This window comes from Oxyura jamaicensis, chromosome 10, assembly GCF_011077185.1.
Source record: "Oxyura jamaicensis isolate SHBP4307 breed ruddy duck chromosome 10, BPBGC_Ojam_1.0, whole genome shotgun sequence".
Classification (NCBI taxonomy): Eukaryota; Metazoa; Chordata; class Aves; order Anseriformes; family Anatidae; genus Oxyura; species Oxyura jamaicensis.
This window is the reverse complement of record NC_048902.1, coordinates 13,474,084-13,494,539: the sequence shown is the minus strand read 5'-3', so window position 1 is coordinate 13,494,539 and position 20,456 is coordinate 13,474,084. Positions and strand designations below refer to the sequence as shown.

At 45.7% G+C, this 20,456-nt stretch overlaps 1 protein-coding gene across 3 annotated transcripts; it reads left to right on the top strand.

Moving 5' to 3' along the window:
* The first annotated feature begins 371 nt into the window (after positions 1–371).
* Positions 372–19,713, top strand: MINAR1 (membrane integral NOTCH2 associated receptor 1). Of its 3 annotated transcripts, none has more exons than XM_035335546.1 (5): positions 372–516; positions 972–1,276; positions 8,391–10,734; positions 12,264–12,518; positions 16,446–19,713. In XM_035335546.1, the coding sequence occupies exons 3-5, from the start codon at positions 8,437–8,439 to the stop codon at positions 16,641–16,643; spliced, it is 2,751 nt and encodes a 916-aa protein (XP_035191437.1). In that variant the 5' UTR covers positions 372–516; positions 972–1,276; positions 8,391–8,436; the 3' UTR covers positions 16,644–19,713. The 3 variants fall into 3 exon arrangements, with proteins under 3 accessions (XP_035191437.1, XP_035191438.1, XP_035191436.1); XM_035335547.1 differs by lacking the exon at positions 16,446–19,713 and adding an exon at positions 1,972–2,116 and having other exon boundaries at positions 12,224–12,435; XM_035335545.1 differs by lacking the exons at positions 372–516; positions 972–1,276 and adding an exon at positions 1,945–2,116.
* The last annotated feature ends 743 nt before the right edge of the window (positions 19,714–20,456 follow it).

The following is a 20,456-nucleotide window of genomic DNA, read 5'->3' as shown; positions in this document are numbered from 1 at the left end:
GAGCAGGGCCTGTGCATGGCGAAGCAGGGGTGCAATGCTCCCATTCACTGCCATCCAAACCCCAGCACTTCAGCAGGCATCTTACCCTAGATAAGGGATGTGGTTCCCTCCATCCCTTCCTCTGAAGTCTTGAGCTTTTAAGTCACTGCAGATTCTCCCCCAGGTTTTTGCGGTTTCCTATCCCAGCTACAACTCAGGCCAGTGAGCAAGCAGGACAGCACGCCAAGCACTGTGAGCTGATGCCCGCCTGGCTTTCCCTCCAAGGAGGAGCTCAGGGTGAGGTGCTTGGGGGCACCCTGTTGGACAGGGGGTTGTCAATCAGTCCTGCTCTTTCACAACTGCACTATTATTTTTATCTCTTTAATTTCTAGCAGACCAGCTTTTGTTAGGGGAGCCAGCCCTGGAAACCTCTCACTGTGATTTTGGGCATCATCAGTGCAGCTCCAGCCTTTAGAGCTTCAGTCAAATACTGACCCTGGGCTAAACCAAGTAACATCAGCCAGACCTGGTCTGGTGGTAAGAAACATTTCCTACTTCTGCCTTGGTATTTGCAATTCTGAGGGGCAGAGAGAGCTTTCTGGTGAATTCTGCCCATTCCCGTGACCTGGAGGCATGCTCTATAGGACCTGGTATAGGGCTGAAATCATCCAAGCATGCAATTTGCAAGTAAATGTTTCCTTACAGCACAAAACTAGCTGAAGGAAGCATGCAAAATGGGGCTCAAGGACACTGCCTCTTTCACTGCTGATAAGTAGTGGTAAGAATAAATGTGGTTCAAACACTTTCTTCTTCCATTTGCAAAGAAGTACGCTTGCCTTCTCCTCTTGTATTGGTTGTTGTATGCGTAAGTGCCTTTACAGATCCTATATGCACACCGAATCACATACAGTGTTCCTCAAAGTCAGTGGAAGGACTTGCACGTCAGTGGGTTTCTGACAAAAAACCCTCTCCTGATCCCTTGTTTCTTCCAGAAAAGCAGAGATCTGTACCCAGGATTGTCAGAGTAAGGAAAACACACAGCTTTATGCCAGTTTGCCCAGAGTGGTGTGATGTCCATGGTGTGTTTGTGCACGCAGCCCTTCCAATTGCTTCATCTGGGAGAGAAAACCCGATATTCCACCTCCTGAAGGTTACTAATGAAACGAAAAGTCAAGGCTTTGACATCTGACTGCTTTATTCACCTGGCAACACCTCTATTAAAAACTCTCTGCAGTACTTTCTGGGTGGCACAGCAAGCTGGCCATCAGCCGGCAGAGAAGCCCCGCTGGGACATGAGGTAAGCTTCTTACCTAACACCGTGCCTTGCATGACACCCGAGGTGGGGACAACCACGTTGTGTGGCCCACACAGCACCTTGTACACGGTGGCCTATGCCAGTGACCCCATCCAAGCTAGGGCCACCATCCCTTTGTGTGAGAGGAGTTTGGGTACCGCTGGCAGCAGCCACCCGTGCGCCCCAAGCCCGTTGCCCCCTGAGCACTGCAGGCATGCAGGGACGGACGCTGGGGGTGCAATGTCCTCCTCCCCCAGACACAAGTGGAGAGATGCTCCACCGCATCTGTCCCAAATTCTGGGGGATTTGGGGTGCAGCAGGGTGGGGTGAGAATAGCGGGGCTGAAATTGGGGCCGCAGCTGGGCACCTGCTGCCCCCCCCCCCCCCCCCCCCCCCCCCCCGCCTCCTGCGGGCTCCGGGTGGCTGTGAGAGCTGCCGGCACTCGCAAGAAGAATAAATAAAATAATCAGAAAGGGTTTGTAAAGCCCGGGTGAGCATCCTTGCTGCCGCAGCGCTGGCTCCCGCCGGGCCGAGCCGAGCCGAGCCGGGCCGGGCCAGGGCCCCCTCCCGGAGCTGCGGGCTCGGGGGCGGCGCAGGGAGGCTCGGCTTGTGCAGCCCCCTCCCTCCTCTCCTCCTCCTCCTCCTCCTCCTCTTCTCCTCCTCCTCCTCCCATGCCAACCTGCTGCCGCCTTTGTCAGCGCAGCCCGGCGCTATGGCATCCTGCTGGGGCTTCAGGCTCGGGCTCTTCCTCCTCCTCCTCCTCTTCCTCCCGGCTGGCAAGCGGCTGCTGCAGCGGCAGGGCCAGCCCTGACGGGCCAGAAAGAGGCAGGCGGAGCCCCCCAGGTGAGTCCCAGGTGCCGGGGGGGTGCATGCAGAAAGGGGCACCGGGGACAAGCGCTCCCCAGCCCCCGGGGAGGATGCGGGGACCTGGGGGAGGCAGCGAGGGGCGGCCTCAGCACCGGCACCCCCCGGGGGTGAGGACACGGTGGGGGGGTGCAGGTTGGAAGCCCCACAGCCCTGGCACCCCGAGGTGTCACCTCTTTGTCGGGACTCAGAGAAGGGGGGACTCAAAAATCTTAAAATTCAGTGACTTTGGCAGCTGCGCTTCGGTCCCGCACTGCTGGATCTGTCCGTGGGCAGCTGGAGGGGGATGAGTGGGGGACCCCCAGCCTGCACCCCCAAATCCCTACCGGGAAGGGATGGGGACCACCGGGGACTGGGGATGCTGCACCCACTGGCGGGGGAGGGATGGTCTGAGCAAAGTCAGCTATGGGGTAGCAGCGGGGGCTGTGGGTTTGCCTTGCAGAGAAGCAGGCTGAGCACAGAGGGAACGAGTCGCTCACGTTTAACTCGCTCAGAGCTCTCCGTATCTATCTGATGCTGTTTGCAGGGGTCTCTCATTGTGCAGGAATTTGGGGGGAAAAATTGAACTCGGATGCGCTCTGATAATGCATCGACAGGAGAGTGTTTGTGTGTGCCTGTATGGGCCGATAGTTGGCAAAGGATAGCCAGGAGCATATGATGCAGTAATAATTCAAGTAATTTACTGCGCGGTTTTAGACTGATGGACTGCACTTTTCCAGACCATGTAGAAACCTTAACCTGGGTTACATAACTGAACACTACAAATAACAAACCTGATGTTATTGTGCAAGAAAAACCTATGGCAAACCCCGTGTGACTTGTGTGCTGACACCGCTGCGGGGGCATGCTGTCTTTACCCACAAGTTCCCCACCAATTTGTGCACTGGGAGGCTTTAGAGGCTACTCAGTTTTGCAGGGGGGATGAAATGCTGTGCAGAGTCCCTGTACAGCCCATCCTGCTTCTGCTGAGGAGCCTGGGTTTGCCTGTTCATCCCCTTCAGCTCTGGAGAAGCGAATCAAAATCCCGGCAGGGAGCCAGCACAGGTCCCTTCACCCTGCTCCTGCATGCCTGGGGGGACAGTCCCATCGAGACCGCATGAGCCCTGCTGCTCGAGAGGACTTTTCAGAGGTGCTGAGAAGCCATTGTGGGGACAGGGCTCCAAAGTGCACTTTTTGTTATCTTTTTAATGGGCAGCAAAAGGCAGGGGGAGAAATAAGGTGTGCAGAAAGGGATGCTGTTTCTGCTGGGTGTGTGAGTGGTGGAAGGCAGACGGAGCTCAGGACATCTGTCAGAAATTTCTTCATGTTTTGACAGGGAAATGGATCTGTGAGTATGGGAGGAAACAAAACTGAATCCCATCTCCAGGCGTTGTATGTTTCATGTGAGGCGTGCGCTGCCTGCCTTGTTTTATTGTATCTGGCGCTGGGAAGACAGGCTGAAAGATTTATGAGCTGAAGTTAATAGTAAAACAGCATATTACAGTCTCTGTATTAATGTTCTCCTGCACTGAAGTAGCTTGCTCTTTCTGGTGGAATTTATGCAAGGATCGCTCGCTCTATCTGTCGTCGCGGTAATGGTATTATAGGGTGGCCCGTTAGTCACCGTGGGGGCAATCAAAACAAGGATGCTGCCTCCGTTTCAGCAAATCAAAGGGAGAGGGAAATGATGACTCCAGCAACTCTACAGCCTGTGTGTTAGCTGCACCTGCTGTGGGCACTGGGAAATGGGGAAGACAAATGTCAGAGGCACCAAGAACAGAAAAGGAAATGAAGGAGGACATAGAGGAGGAAGATAACACGAGCTGTCTGCCAGCAGCCACGACTCGGGCTGATCCAAGGCACCTTTTCAGTGCCAGTGGTGGGACTTTCTCTTGAATCACATCCTGGGATTGATGTGCCCCGATATGCACTGCCCTTAGCGGATGCAGTGGGGGCTGAAGGTGCCACTTGGCATCTGGGAGCAGTGGCACTGATGAAATGAATTGCTCTGAATAGTGAATTTACAGGGGAACCAGCAGGTGGAGGGGACCCTCGCCCCAGTGCTGGTTCGGGGAGTTGAGGAGGGAAATTTTATTCTGGCAGGTTTCCCGGGGCCAGGGTGGAGAGGTCTTACAGAAGATTGATTCCTAAAGACACCAGAAAATAGAACAGCATCTTCCCCTTGTGCAGCTGTGAGGGATGGAGGTTGCAATTGTAATACTCTTGGTCTGCGCCTCCAGAGGCTGAGGTAGCAGCTTAACGGTAAGAAGAGAGCTCAGTTCATTTCTTTGGTGCAGGGCAAGAAGGCATTGATTTGTGGTGAGCCCGGAGCTCATCTGCGCACAGAGTCAGACCCCAGCGACTGGCCGTGCAATACGATGCTGTACGAGCCTGTGCTGCCATGTAATTGTGCTGCCAGGGCTGTGAATGTCGAGCCTGAGGAGCTAAGTCACAGCCCCCCTCCCTGTGTTAATATGGCAAAGTCATTAAGAGTGAAATGTTAAGTGGCTCGTTTGGTCAGAGGCTGTCTGGCTGAGGATAAACAAGCAAGGTCTTGTCCCTGTGCCTGATTTTCTCCATGTCTCTGAAGATGAGTGGCAGTTTGGGGGGGTGTGGAGGGTGCGTGGTGGTCCTGGTAGTGAAGATCATCAGGCAGGACCTTGGTGGAATTGAGGCCATCTGAGCAGCCCCATGCTGCTATGTGTGCTGTGGGTACTTTCATTTACTCTTTTGACTGGTTCACGACTCTGTACCCTCTCTGAAAGGTTTTCCTGTGCTCATTTTGGAGCTTTACATTGACGTGCCAGGTCCAGGTCTATTCTGGTCCTGCTCTGAGAGGTGGTGAATGATCTTGGACCCAACAGCTGGGCCAAATGCTTGATGCCTGGGATGTGGCAGCTCCCAGGGTGACTTGACAAGAGATGGGAGTCTAATGTGCAGCTAAAAGGCACTAGCTTTGCCTGATTTTTGCATCTCTGACCCTGGAAGCAAGGTTTTAAGCCTTTGTCCTTATGGGGTATTACATCCTGTTTCCTTTCTTGTTCTGTTCTTTGCAGCCCAAATCTGCTGGGTGTTCCAGGGGCAGTGTTTCTGATGCTCTGGAACAAGACAGCGCACATTTCCATGCCCAGCCTGAAGCCCAAAGGTATCTTTTACACCTGAGTGCGTTCACACCAGAAAGGTGTTTGTGAGCAGCCAAGGGACGAAGAGGAAATTATTCCAGCTCCTGGATATCTTGCTTTTTCTCAAGGCCTGCACCTAATTTTGCAACCTGCCTTTTCAATTCCCACCTCCCATAGCTGAGCCTCAGTTGAGCAAATGGGCCACATTCCCACCTCTACAGGCTCAGCTATCTCCCAATGACCCTTGTCTCAAAGCCTCTGTCACCCCCTGTCCCCTCTCTGCTTTACATCTGACTGCCACCTCCCAGGCTTGGCTCTGGGAAAGGAGGAGACAAAAAAACTGGTCCCAGCCTGAGCTAGACCAGGTCTGGCAGAGCAGCTCCATGTGGGATCCATGCTTCAGTGCTGCTGCCTTATGGTTTGGCTGTGGGTTGGAGTCCCCTAACCAAGGCTCCTTGTTGGTACTGATGCAGCTAAGCAAAAGCAATATGAGGTGTGGGGTTATATAGGGCTTCCTCTGAACCTGAGCATGTCTTCCTCTGAAGATATCAGCATGCAGCACCTTTGAAAATCATGCTGACCCAAGTTTTACCAAGTCATAGGGTTTGGAAACCTGAATGGAAGTTTGCAGTACTGTAAAAATGGCTTTGTAAAATGTAGAAAATTTCAAGAAATTCTACCCAGGTTATCCTCACTGGGATGAGAGAGCACGGGAGGAGTGCTGGGGAAGGAAGGGAAAAAAACGGGTTGGCAGTTTTAAGAAGTATTGTATTGCAAACTGACTAGTGGTGTATTTTAGCAGGACTGTGAGTGGGGAGAAAGCAGGGCTCTGGCAGGTCAGTGCAGGCAGAGCAGGGTGTGTGTCAGGCTGTGAACATGCATACCCAGGTGCAGGTTCAGTGAGAAGCTGTGAAGTTACAAAAGGGAGGAGATATTTGCTGTTGCTTGTATTCAGCACGGAGGTGACAAAAAGACAGATTTCCACTCCTGCCACAAATGGCAGATTTATAACGTGCTGAAAATTGAGTTGCAGAGCCAGTCCCCTGGCAGCCGGGACTGTCTCCTGCAAGCCCCATGTTTTAAGTTTACTCCGGGAGTGCTTGGTGGCTTTGGTAGAGCAGCTTGAACCCAGCCAGGGTGCTTCATTTCCTGATGGTGACATGTCAGAGAGATGCAAAGGCAGGCTGATAAAGAGCCTGTGCCTCCAAGCACACTCAGTTGATAAAGGGAGAAGGGATACAACCATCCTCCCCCAGCTTTTAGCATCACTTTCTGCAGCCATGCGCTGAGCAATATAACATTTCTGCTCTCTTGTCAGTTAGCAGAAAAGCTTTGCTGCTGTGCATAATACAGGAGCTTTAAAAGCAAACATGCATGCTACGGAGGAGCTGGAAAATCCCTGTAGTCATTGGTTTCTGAGAGCGGTGTTTACAATCACAGGAATACATTCATGCTGCTGCTCAACTTCTGATCAGAGGCAGCAGAAAGATGTTTCTTAAATAAACAGCCAAGTCTGCATGGAGATCTCCTTCATATTCTTACAGGCAACTTGTTTTTCTTTTTTCCCCTCTGGAAGCTGCTGCTGTGGCGTTTGCTATGAAAGCTGACGTACGGCGGCTTCTGACACCGCTGGCGATCAGCAGCACAATATGGGGTCAGGATGAAAGGCTACAAGAGACGGAGGAGGAATTCAGGGTTCCTGGGACCATGCTCAGGAGTACCTGATGTTTTTGGGTGGGAGTCGGCTTTTTAAAGGAGTGATAAGAAACCTTGCAAGCCTGAGTTGTGCTTTGCCACTCAGGTAGATATTCTGCTCTTGATGCAGATGGAGAGACGTTCCTGGGGTCATTGCAGAGTGGGAGTGAATGGGGGGAGGCACCATAGCTCTTTGGGAAAGGAGAAATATTCTTGTCATTCCTGTCAGTAAGACTAACAAAGTGCCCAAGCACAGGAACTGCAGCATCCCATGATCTGCCTGGTTTTGCAAACTGCCTCTCCTAGTAGCCAGCAGCAGACAACGACAAGAATATTCACTACAGGCAGATGAAAAGTAACCTGCATCCCATCAGCAGCCTTTCTTAATCTATAATAGCTAGAGGTTGGCTTCCACTCTGAAAGTGGGGTTTTACATCCTTCCCAAGATGTTTGCTCGTGTTAGCTGTGCTTGCCTGAGCTATTCTTATTACCCATATAAACGTGCAGCCTCTGCTCTCCACCTCTGCCCTGGCTCTTCAGACCGGTGAATGAAGCTGCACTGCCTGGGCTTCTCTGGGAGCACATTACTGAAGAGGATGTGCTCTGTCCTTGATATTTCTCAGTCTTCACATGCTCCCTGATTGGCAGCCAGCCCTCTAACATCTGCTGGATTTGTTTCAAGATTCAGTGGGATATATATATATATATATATATATTCACTCTTTCTGTGTTTTTCTAAATTTTGCACTTTACTTCTGAAATGGGGCTCAAAGATTTTCAGAAGTGACCGGGCAGCTCTTTCATCCCTGAATCATAAAGTCAGGAAAAGGTATTTCTGCAAAGAGTATCATGCTATCTAGAGGAGTTCATTCAGAATAGAGAGTAATGTTTTTAAAAAAGCATGATGGTAATTACGTGCTCAGATAACTTCTAGCAGATAAGTTCTGACTTTCTTACTGTCAGAAAATCTTCCTGTGAGCATTTTGCAGTCAATATGGAAACAGCTGGAGTTGTCATGGTGTGGTAGATCATCTCTGGTTACAGAACAGAGGTAGAATTATTGCCAAACAACTTGACACATCTGCACTTTCATAAGTTGATCAGATATTCTGTGAAAGCCCACTAGCAAGCAGGCTGTGGTGTTGTATCTGCCATCAGTTCAGCCCCTGCAAAGCTTCTGGTGTTTATTCACTTGCTCACTTTGGCAGATAGTGACACAAATGGGCCTCCTTGGATGCAATCCTGATCCCATTTAAGTATTATTGACTTCATTGATGCTAGGATTACAGCCATGGAGTTTGGAAACATGAGGATAGGTTATACAACCAAGCCCCTGACTGCATGGGCAGGGAGGCAGGTATGGTCTGTGGCTGAATTACAACGTCCTGAACAATTATCTATGGGTGACTTACAATCTTTTTGTTTGTTTGTTTGTTTGCTGTCATATGTTGCTGTAGAAGTGGAGCACAGTTTCCAGGATAAAAAACAAAATACGCTTGAGCTATGGAGTCCAGCCAGGAAACCTCACTCTTCCTGGTGAAGATCTTGGAGGAGCTGGACACAAAGCAGAACACGGTTTCTTACCAGGATCTCTGCAAGTCACTTTGTGCGAGGTTTGATTTGTCCCAGTTGGCCAAACTCAGAAGTGTGCTGTTTTACACTGCTTGCCTGGATCCTAATTTCCCAGCGACTTTGTTCAAAGACAAAATGAGATGCACTGTAAACAATCAGCAATCAAAGAAAATCATGGTTGCAGCAGATATAGTAACAATATTCAACCTCATACAAATGAATGGGGGAGTGGCCAAGGAGAAGCTTCCAGTTGCAAGGCAGAAAGTGAAGAAGAAAGAATCCTTTGAATCCTGCAGATCTGACACGGAAATCTGCAACGTGGCAGACTGCGTGCCCAATTGCGAGCTGAATGACCAGGACTTTAACCAGGGCTTTCCAGTCAGAAGGTCTTCAAAATGCAGGAAGATGGACTGCAAAGACTGCCAACAGTTCGTTCCCTCGTCAGAACCCAACTTTTTGCTAGGGGTCAATAAGGAGATGAAGGGCCGGGCTGCCTCTCTGGACAGGCTGCAGGCACTGGCGTCCTACTCCATTGCCACGTCTCCGCCGTGCGAGATGCAGAGTACTTACTTCCCCATGAACATTGAAAATGAATCTATTTCAGACCAGGACTCCTTGCCAATAAGCGCAGGTCTGAAAGAAACCTTCATTTCAAATGACGAGCCGTTCGTGATGCAGTCGTGCATCCAGAAAAGGAATATATTCAAAGAAGATTTTCATAATCTGATTACAATATCTCCCAACTTAATACCGCCCAGCAAAAAGCCAGAAGATGGACACAGAGAGCCTCAGAACAGGAAAGAAAGCTCTAAGCAGGCTTTCTTCAACCACAGCTTTGAAATGCCATACAGCAGCCAGTACTTGAATCCAGTTTATTCTCCTATACCAGACAAAAGACGAGCGAAGCATGAAAGCCTAGATGATCTTCAAGCTTCAACGTACTTTGGCCCAACTACTATTCTTGGGCCCCAGGACAACAAAAAGTGGACAGGAAAACCAACCAAACAAACTGCCTGGCCTGCTAAAAGCTGGAGTTTAAATACTGAGGAGGTACCTGACTTCGAAAGATCATTTTTTAATAGGAAGCAGTCAGAAGAGAAGACGCGCTACCAGAGTTCGAACAACCCATCTCCAAACTTTCCTTCAGCTGACAGGCATCAGTCCTACCTAAATGCAAAGGATCAGCAACCAATTATGCAGACAAATTATGCTGTGAAACAAAATGGGCATAAACCCAAGGAAATTCCTTCCATTCTAGATGTGGAAAAACATGAGCCAGTCAAAAAATTTAAGGACAAAAGCATTAATTGTACTTCTGTTCAGATCTTAAGCATTGACAGGACCACGAGTGTCGGGACACAAACAGAGCAACAGGTCCTGGACCACAAAAAATGCAAGGATTTGTGTACACCAGGCCAAGCCAAGTATGGAGAGCGGCACTCCCTTAAGCACTCAGATGATGACTCTGAAATTGTGAGTGATGATATCAGTGACATTTTCCGGTTTTTGGATGACATGAGTATCAGCGGGTCCACGGGAGTGATGCAGTCTTCGTGCTACAACAGCACTGGTTCCCTGTCTCAGGTGCATAAATCAGATTGTGACAGCTCACCTGAGCACAATTTGACTAAAATCTCCAACGGGAGTGCCTGCAACAAATTAGAGAAAGTGGTCCGGGCAGACGTCAGTAACACGGATGATGAACTGAAAACAAGTGTCTGCAAATTGGTTTTGAGGATTGGTGAAATAGAGAAGAAACTGGAGTCTCTCTCCGGTGTCCGTGAAGAAATCTCCCAAGTCCTGGGAAAATTAAGCAAGTTGGATCAAAAAATTCAGCAGCCTGAGAAGGTCAGTGTACAAATAGATCTTAATTCACTGACAAGCGAGGCCGCGTCAGATGAAAGTAACTCCCCGCAGATATTTCAGTGCCACAACACTCCTCATGGAGGCAAGCTGGAGAATAATCCAGAATGGTGCTGTTCAGACGCCAGTGGAAGTAACAGCGAAAGTCTTCGAGTAAAAGCCTTAAAAAAAAGTTTATTTACTAGAAGGTCATCGAGATCATTAACAGAAGAAAACAGTGCAACTGAATCCAAAATAGCAAGTATTTCAAACTCTCCCCGAGATTGGAGAGCTATTACTTATAGCAACCAAGTTGGCATTACAGAAGAGGAGATGAAAGAGAGAGATGGAGGAGAAAATAAAGACTGGCACAGGAAATCTAAAGAGGTAATTTCAACCTTAACTCACATAATAAGCACTTGAAAATAATCTAGTTATGAATGTCTTCCGCAGTCATCACAAGCCTCGGGGTATGACAATGCTCTGCCCCGCCATATTATGCCCGTCTTTATTGTTATCATAATTGAGTGATTTTGTACCTATATGTTCTTGCTTGGCAGCTGCAATATGGTCAAGTTGTTCCTAAAAGCATTTTGTTCTTTTGAAAAGGGAGGGGGGTAATTTGGGTGAAATCTTCGAAAGAGGATGATGTTCTTCATCATCAGGGGCGATATAACGGAGGCTGGGTAATTAACTTGGTGAAAAGAGCGTGAGGAAAATTGTTACAGTCTGAAATTCTCCAGAGGTTGGTTTAGAAGGGATATTTTGAAATTGCATTGTGATGGCTTTTATCAGAGAGTACATGCATATTTAAAAGGCTACAAAGTAGATTTGTGGATTCAAATCCCTCAAGAAAAAAATCCTTCTGTGTGCACCATGAGATGCAAATGGTAGTCATGTTTTCTTTGTCTGACTTTCATGGTCATTGACATGCATCTTAAACCTTCCATGGTGGAAATGCAGCATAGCTGCGCTCTTGTTTTGGTCAGAAAAACTCTGCCCATCCCGCCCAACAGCTGCCCACTGCTGTCTTTGCAGATTGCATCCCTATTGTGGCTGACCTTGTGCTGGGCTCTGGTTGTTGCTCAGATAAAACCGTGCACACCAATGGTTGTTGTTTCTGTTTTGTGGAAGTGGACCCCACTGGAGAGGGCTGGGGGTCCTTCAGTTTCCTGGTCTATCAGGAACATATGGTGGGCATGCTGTGCTTCCTTAGGAGAGGGATCAAGGGCAAAGAATGATTGAGGAGGGAGAAGATGAGGTTTGATGGGGGTAAGTGCAATTGGATTGAACAAGAAAACATAAACTATGGTTTATTAGCAGGTTGCAGATGGGGAAAGGGGTTACCTTTATCAAGTCCAAACCCTGGCGTTTCTGTACATTGTTCTGCCCAGGATGAAGTAAAGACTTTGAAGGTCCCTTCCTCACTCCTGTGGTAGACCACAGCTGATGCTGGATTGGTAGCATGAATGATGTGGTGCCAAGGGAGTAGCACCTGGAGGCTCCCCCCATGACTTCATCCTGTTGAGATTTGATCTGGAAACACAAATTTTGAAGCTTGCATGGGGCTCCAAGCTTTACCAGATCAGCTAGGCATTTCTGAATGTTCAGGGCTATTTTCAGAATAGTTTTATAACCTGTTAAAAATACAAAACCTAAATTTCCTCTTTCCTGCATCAGCTTTGTGATCATGTTATGGAGACTTGTCTGTAAAATACCTCTTTGATCTGGTTGTGAGAAGAGGGTGGGCAAACAGATTAAGTCCACCACCCAAAAACTTTGTTCTAACTGATACTTCTCTTATCTTGGCTTAAGCAGTGTCATATAGTGAGTCTGAAAGGAATATCTTTGTCCTTTGTGTTTAACCCCCTCATAGTCCTGTTTCTTCTCTCAAATTCTTTTGAACCCTATTGCAGGCAGACAGGCAATACGAAATCCCACAGCCACATAGACTCTCTAAACAGCCAAAAGATGCTTTCTTGATTGAACAAGTCTTTAGTCCTCATCCCTACCCTGCATCACTCAAGTCACACATGAAGAGCAACCCGCTCTACACAGACATGAGGCTGACGGAGCTGGCTGAAGTGAAACGCGCCCAGCCGTCATGGACCATAGAGGAATACACGAGGAATTCAGGGGATAAAGGCAAGATTGCAGCATTGGATCTACAAGTGAGTCCCATTTGTGTAATTTGAATGTCTTGTTTGTGAATGGATGTTACCAGAAAATGAATTTAATAAGGGATTTGGATAGCTCAGGAAGGAGCTATGCGGTATTGAGCCTCTAATCTTGCTGATCCCTATCCATCCTGGCTAAGGACAAAGAAAAATGTGGATGTTTGATTGCTGAGTGCTGATCCTTGACAGGTTGGTGCTTCCACTTTATTCTGTAATGGAGAGATGTCTGCTAAGCCATCACACTGTTGTTAACTCTAAAGAAGAGGCTGGGGATAAAGGGCTGGACAAAAGGGGGAGGCAAAACTGGTTCTTAATCACAGTAAGGTAGTGGTGCAAAATATGGCATTGCTGCTTTTTCTTTTATCCTTGTCTTGTCTGAATTGTTCACAGAGAATTTAAGTGTTAACAATTTTTCCATTTTGCTAGGAACATGAAACAAAATATTTGTAGAAGATATTCAATACCATGACTCTTTTTGAAATACATCACTGTTTGAAGCTCTGAAGTGGCTGTTGGAAACTACAGTCACATGAAGGGCAGATCAGTTAATGGTGGGTTTCATATTTTAGTTCAGCTTGGAAATGTGCCTTTGAGGTGGGTCTCCCAATGGTCTCTGCTTGGGAGAGTGATCTCTGAGAGTGGAAATTGAGTTTGTTTGTTTGAAATTACACCACATGTTGTGTTTCCTGAGTAAACAATGCATTCCCAAACACTAATAGGCCAGCCCAGAGCTAGTTCAGAGCTATATCCTTCCCTTCAAAGACAAAAGGGGAAACCCTGTGTCTTCACCATTTCTCTGCTGCTTTGTTCCTACCAGGTTGCACAATTTGCCAATGCAGACATAGCCTACGTAGATATATAGCCTAAAAAGAATAACCAGGCTCTTCTTCCTGATTAGTCTGATAAACACAAAACATCTTCTAGGAAGGAAGATCTCTGAGCTTAAAGGGGAAGTATAAAGAAAGTCATCCAAAATATGTAAAAACCAAACAGATGTTGCAGTATTGTTTCCTGAAACACAAAAAGCATCACATAATGAAATCAGCCCTGGATGCGCAGATCATGGTGTATTGCCTTTATACATTTATATAGCAACATGCAGAGCCAGCGGAGGGGACTGGTGCTGCCCTCAGACGTCTTGGGCTGGAATTTGCTTGTGCAGGAATTTGTGCAGACTGCATTAACCTCCAGGCTCAGCTCATGCAAACGTCCCTGACCTCACCAGCCTCTGATCCTTGATGTGCTAAATCATACCTGGAGAGAAACTGAGTAGCACAGGGACCATTTTGGCTACATTTTGCCTCAGCTGCCTGCTGCTATTTGGGATTTAAAAGCATCAGAGGGGTTACTAAATTCCTATCCCTGGCATTGCAGACCATATGCTGGAGTAGGAATAGACTGAAAGAAGTTCCTCTGCAGTAGGCAGCCACAAAGCATCCCTTACCTGCTGTGCAGAGGCAACAGGGGAGGTGATATTTGGAAGCACAGCTCCCCTGGGAGAAGTGTTTTCCATCTGGTCCTTGTAGGACCGTTTTCTTCCATGTAAGCAGCTCTGCATGACTGTGAGCAAACCAGAGAAAGCAGCTTATTGCCATCATTTATCTTTAGGATAAAGGTGATAAAACTTTACAGGTTTGATTCTCTCCCTGCAAAAGGACTGTCAGAATTGCATCTACTCTGCAAAACCCATGTCTAGACTTCATAATAGAGCTTACTGACAAACTTAAAAAATAGACACAGACTGATGAGTGGGTTTTTTCCTAGTGATTAAGTTTATTAGAACTGAAAGTAAATACATTATGCTTTAATGAACATTCCTATGTCTGGCAATGAAATGGGAAAGGAAGCTGATTAACAGTAATGGGCCTTTTTAATAATGCATCTTCCTTCTGAAGTAGTTAAAAGGTCAATATCAAGGCAGAGAGGTCCAAAACTATAATTTCCTTGAAGCATAGTTGTCTTTTTTTTATTATTTTTTATTTTTATATTTTATTTTTATTTTTAACCTTGGTTTGCTCATTTAAAATTTCTCCCAGTGTTCCTTTAAAACAGAAATTGCAAAAAAACTACAGTCAGGCCAAAGCTTCTCCCAGCACAGGGTCTGTGTAAGATCTCATCGCTTTGCCCTATGTATGATGAGGTTATTTTTTTCTGATGCTCTTAGAGATGAGGTTGCTGTTTTATTTCTGGTTTTCTCTTCAAAAGGCTGGAATAGGTCATTCACAGATCAAATGGTACACTCTCAAGACTCAGCTTGATGGTCTCTGCTTCAGAGTACAGGCACTGTCATAGAGATCTCCATTAATTGGTCATAAAACTGTTGCTTAATTTTAATTGTTTATTTCTGGGGCAGCTATAAAACGACTTCTTGTAGTAGTTCCATACAAAAAGCAAATAGTGCTGTAAGGCAAAGCAAGGTTTCAGCTGGTAGCTCATAGCCACAAAATCTGAATTAGGCAATTAAAGGCTTACCCAAATCCCTCCTGAGTCTGTTGGAGTTTCTTTGTGCTGGGTCCAGTGAACTTTGGATCAGACCCATTGCAAGCACAAAAAAGGTATATGTTGGTATTCTCACCAGAATATTTCTATATGGAACCTTTTCCAGTTGTTAAAGAATTGGCCTTTAGGAGTCTCAGACACAAGAGACAGCTTCAAGGAAAAGCTGTCATTTTTCAAACATTTTTTTCTCCTCTTCTTCACATTTTTGCCTTATTTCTTTCTTCTGGTAAGTGTGATATGGTGTCTAGTGTTGGGTTTTCCCTTTTTTCCCCCGTTTTACCTTAGAGACAGGATGAAAGGAAAAAAAAAACAAGCAAGGCAGAAATTCAAAGCACAAAGGGATTGAAAATTCCAAGGAAGAAAAAAATACAAAAAGAAAAAAAAAACATATGGAATACAACATTGAAAAGAAGGCACTGATAGAGTCCCCCAGGTTGCCTTTCATTTTGTGCCTAATACAGATTTCAGATTTCCTTTTTTTTTTTTTTTTTTTCCCCACTCAGAGAGAATCAGATCGGACTGTGGCAATGAGCAGAGCATTGCCTCCTGTGGAAATGTAGTTTGTGTGCTTGGGGTTAAATGGTCTCACCTGTAGAGATGGCCTGGAGGCGGTGTAATATGGAGTAGAAAACCTTGTCCTGGGTGTCCAGATCCTCCTCTTGCCTCAAAAACTGAGAGAGCATCTTGCTGAGTGCATGGGACTTTCCCTAGATGTTGCCCCTCATTCCTATGTGGTTTTTGGTGTGAAGAAACAGGTTGGCTCCTGAAAGACAAGAAAACTTGTGAGATCTTAATGTCTACATGTGGCACGTATGAGGTCTGTGCACCTCAGTGCCACATGGAAGAGTAAATGCTGCAGCACTCACTGCTGTATGTAGTGACCTTTTCCATGGGCAGAAGGGAGGACGTGGCAGAAGATTAAATTGTACAAGGAGAATGAGGAGACCTGCCTTTGCAGGCAAGTCATGGTAGAAAATTAGGGTTAGCTTTGTAAAATGTAATTCGTAAAGAGTATGTGTTAAGAACCTTTCTCACCAGCTGGGCTTTAATAATTTAAAAAGCAGTAACAGACCAGTAGCTGCTGACATCTCTGCTGTCTAGCAGATAAAAGAGATCTTATTTAAATGCCACCAAGGATGATGAAGTTTCTGGCAAATCAGAAGTACGTCAGGGATTTTGAAGTAGAATTAAACTGTTGCAGGAGTTTATTTTTTGCGTGTTTTGTTGCCACTTTCATCAGCCTTATGGAACTGGGACCTGGAGAAATGGAGTTGAAGGGATGTGAGCAGCAGCAATAACCCACTTTATCCTGACAGCAGACCCAGATGCAGTTGGGAGGCCTCCAGGCACACCTGCATTATTTACTTATTTTATTAATAACAGATCCCAGGCAATTAACAACTGTTTCCTTTTAATTTTTAGACTCAAGAATCTTTAAACCCAAACAACTTAGAATACTGGATGGAAGACATTTATACTCCTGGCTATGATTCCTTATTAAAACGCAAAGAAGCCGAGTTCAGAAGAGCAAAGGTTTGCAAGATAGCTGCCCTCATAGCAGCGGCAGCTTGTACAGTTATTCTGGTCATTGTAGTTCCCATTTGTACAATGAAATCCTGAATACGTGGACAGACTCGTGACTCCCAGCTGTGCGCATCTCAGATAGCTCATTCTGTGTTTCAAGCACCTGATGGCAAAACTGTAAGGAATTTGCTAAGGAAGAATGTTCTGAGGATATCCTGGTGGAGATTGCTGTAAATGTAGACAGAACACAAAACAACGAGAGAAACATTTTTTTGAGAAGTATTATTTTAAATAACAGAGCATGTGGCGGAGCTGATGGGAACTCGGTTCGATTTTTATGCATTTTTAAAAGTGCAATATTTTTTTTTCCTAAAGAAACAATATAATGTTTTACAGAATCAGAGACTGACAAGAATCCAGGCAAAAGGGGAAGGTTGTCTGAGCTATGTTGCATTTACTGGAGGTTTGAGTACCTGGAGGTAGCACTGTATAGAAGGGAATATTCTATATGCATTACACCGGGGAGCTAAGAACGTCTTAAAGCTCTCTACAATGTAGAAAACTCTGAATGTATTGTATTTATTTATAGCATTTATGTATTTCATGATCATTTGATTGAAAGCAGACTGTGTAGCCATGAACAGAGTTCATTCCTATGTTCAGATTAAAAAGGGCTTTTTATATTTGGTCTTGCCCTAAGACCCACTCTATCATCACTGAGTACTTAGATAAGTGCAATGTGCTGCAGACCAAAAAGATTATGTTTTAAAGCAATCAAAAGAGGTTTTAGTTGCTTCTGTTGAATAACATTTGCATAGAGCTGGCAAACATGCCTTGCCAAAAGGGTATTCTTTACCTCTGCAGACAGTGAAACTGTCTCAATTTCACTCCTGCCAGCAAGCAAAGCTGGCAAATCCAAGCAACGCTCAGTTAAAGTTCTCATAAATGTAATCTCAACAGTTATAATTTTGTCACAAAGTCTTTGTGCCTTTTTTTAGACTGTAGATGAAACAGAACTGTTTAATTTTGCTATTTTGAGCCCATAACATAAATCACAACATAATGGGTACTAATGGAGGTTCTCTTCCCGCAAGCCTTCTATACAGTTCAGATTGCTCCTCAGATTGCAGGGCTGGTGGTTACTGAGCACTTACATTAAGGGCACAGTCTTACAGCACGGGTGGAAACTTGCTGTTAGTGCAGTGCATTCGGCACAGGGAGCTCGTCTGCTTCCCCTAGTGCTAATGTACTTAAGAATGATGGTTGACTCTGCTGGACAGCAAGCAGTCTGTAATCCCATGAGAAACATCCATTTAATGCTTTATCCCAAATGCACGTAGCAGGTTACAAGGACTTCCCGAGTTATGATAGAAATGATGTGCCATGGTTAGTGAAAGCAAACGCCCAGACAGTATTTCTCTTCTGTCACAAGTGGATTGGGGGTGGGGAGGGAGGGGGGGTGGTGGTTAAAAATAAATAAATAAATAAAAAGGAAATAATGTGAACTTGCTGGTCCTCTAAGGGAAAGGTGATTCTTGTGGTGAAAGCTCTTTCTGGAGGTTCATTGGGTTCCTTTGGAAGCAGCCTCCCGGTCACACCGCAGCTGAGAGCAGCCCCTGCCAGTCTGGCTGGCGCTTGAGCTGCTGGGGCTCTCTGGGCTCATGAGGCATGCACCCTAAACCTGCACCTCCTTGGTGCAATCCTGACCCAAATTCTGTGGTTTTGGCCCATTCCCGATACCAAGATTTCTCTCTCCTTCCAGATGCTGCAGGATGGAGTCACAGCAGGGAGGGAATAATTCACACTGTCTATTTTGGGCTCCCCTTAGGCCTTCAATCACGGTGTGATTCAGAGCACCTAAGTTTAGGAGCTCAGGATCCATATGTAGTAAATATAGACAGGTAGAGAAACCCCCAGGGATATTTCAGAGCTGCCAGCAAGATGTCTAATATTAGACATGTGAACACGCTCCGCGGGGGCATTGCTCTGCAGTTTACCCTATGCACAATTTAGTTTGGTTGTGTATGTAGAAATCTCTTCCTGGTTCCAGGCAGCATCAGAAAGTCCTCAAGACCCTTGTTGACCCCACTCCAGCAAGCAGGAGATGTCATAAATAACAGGAGTGGCCCCGTGGTTGCAGAGTCAGGTCCCAACTGCTCATGCTGGCAGTTGTGTCCCTCAGAGGGTGCAGATGGGTGCTGGATGGACACCGGACAGACACACGGCCTCCACCAACCCCACCTCTGCCAACATGAGCAGTCTGACCCTGCAAGACCCAAACCCAAACCTCCCAGCTGAAATCAGCTGTCTTAGTAATTTACTTTTAGGAAATACTTCATTATCTGAGATAGGGAAAAGATGCAGGAGCCCGAGGGGAGAGAGGAAGACAGAGCCCGGCTCCACCTCTGCACCCCACAGATACCTCCAGGAGCCACTGCCTTGCCTTCCCCTGGGTGTGATGGCCATCCCTAGGCATTCCCAGGAGGTTTTACATCTGGCCGATGCCTTTTTGCTTAAAATAAGTAAGGTGGTGCAGCGGTGGGTGGCCACCACCAGGTAGGTGAGAGCTGCCCAGGACGGAGGGACCCTGTGGTTCTGCACGGAGTGTATCAGCTAGGGGAAATCCTGACCATATTAACCTGCGAGAATATTGTGATCGACCTTGTGAACCAGTTATCAACTAGTATATGCTGTATACTACATGATAGACTTTTGTATTAAAAAACAATAAAAATAAATTAAAACTATAGGTACATTGTAATCCTCGGTGTGATTGAAAAAAAAGTGTCCTAGATTGTATTACTTAATTAAAATAATGATGAGCATATTGAACTGTTTTTCGTATTTATGCCTTATAAACTTGATATATTACACATGATAAAATGCAACTGCAAGAATTATAAAAAAACAAATAAATACTATTTGAGGGGCAAATCTCATTTGCTTTTCCTAAAACAAGAGTACTGCTCAAATCAGCTCAATAAATCCTGTGTGTAGAAAAGCAAGAGCAGGATCTGTCCCCAAATGACTTTTTAGGATTTTTTTTTTTTTTTTTTTAATGGGGCTTTGGTTAATGTCCTATGTAATAATTTTATTTTATAAAGTTACTGTACAATGTTGCCTTTTGGTTCATTTAAATATAATACCAAATAAATTTGAAAAATTACAGTGTCCCAAGTTTTAATGAAACAGTTATAATAATTTATTACTCCATTGCTTTTCCTCTTTTTCTTTTCCAGGGACATCAAGATAGCCATGGGATGTGAGTGGCTCAGTGTTAGATAACTAAACATCCTATCTAGTTCTTGGCAGAATTGCTAATGGATTTCTTACTTGTGAAATAATAAGATTGCAGAAGATAATGAAAAATGAGTTTGTTGAATTTCTTTTAAAATCTTTTTGCATTACGTTGTCTGGGCTTCTGGAAGATTAGCTCTTGACACTAATCATAATATTTCATTTTATAGGATATTTCATGACTGTGTTATGCAATATCAGCTGTTCTAACAAGGTCATGACTAATATTTTGGTATTTATTTCCCTTACGTGTTTATGCAACTACTGTCCCTTTTAAGTCAGTACTATAGATAACTATTTATAGTCACCTATCAGCAAGCAATCAGTTTGCTCAGGATCTCTATACGGATTTAATTTGCTTTTGACTTGTTAATTGCAAAACTAGGTTGTTTAAAATTCCAGGTGTTGCAACTGCAAGTAAACCAGCATCAGAGACTGCAAAGAGGAGCTGCAGAAAAGAAGACATACATAAATAATGAACAATGACAGGAAAATATAGTAGTATAAGTTCCTGATTTCCTTGTCTCTACTGCATGAACACCTTTAATACATTGCTTTAGCAATTCTGTTCTGGGTGGGGAGTGCTGAAAGTTAGGCATCTGGTGTACTGGG

Coding starts and splice junctions, on each gene's coding strand:
- MINAR1 (XM_035335546.1), top strand. CDS start 8,437: ATGGAGTCCAGCCAGGAAACCTCACTCTTCCTGGTGAAGATCTTGGAG. Junction 10,735..12,263: donor GGCACAGGAAATCTAAAGAG/GTAATTTCAACC, acceptor ACCCTATTGCAG/GCAGACAGGCAATACGAAAT. Junction 12,519..16,445: donor TTGCAGCATTGGATCTACAA/GTGAGTCCCATT, acceptor TTTAATTTTTAG/ACTCAAGAATCTTTAAACCC.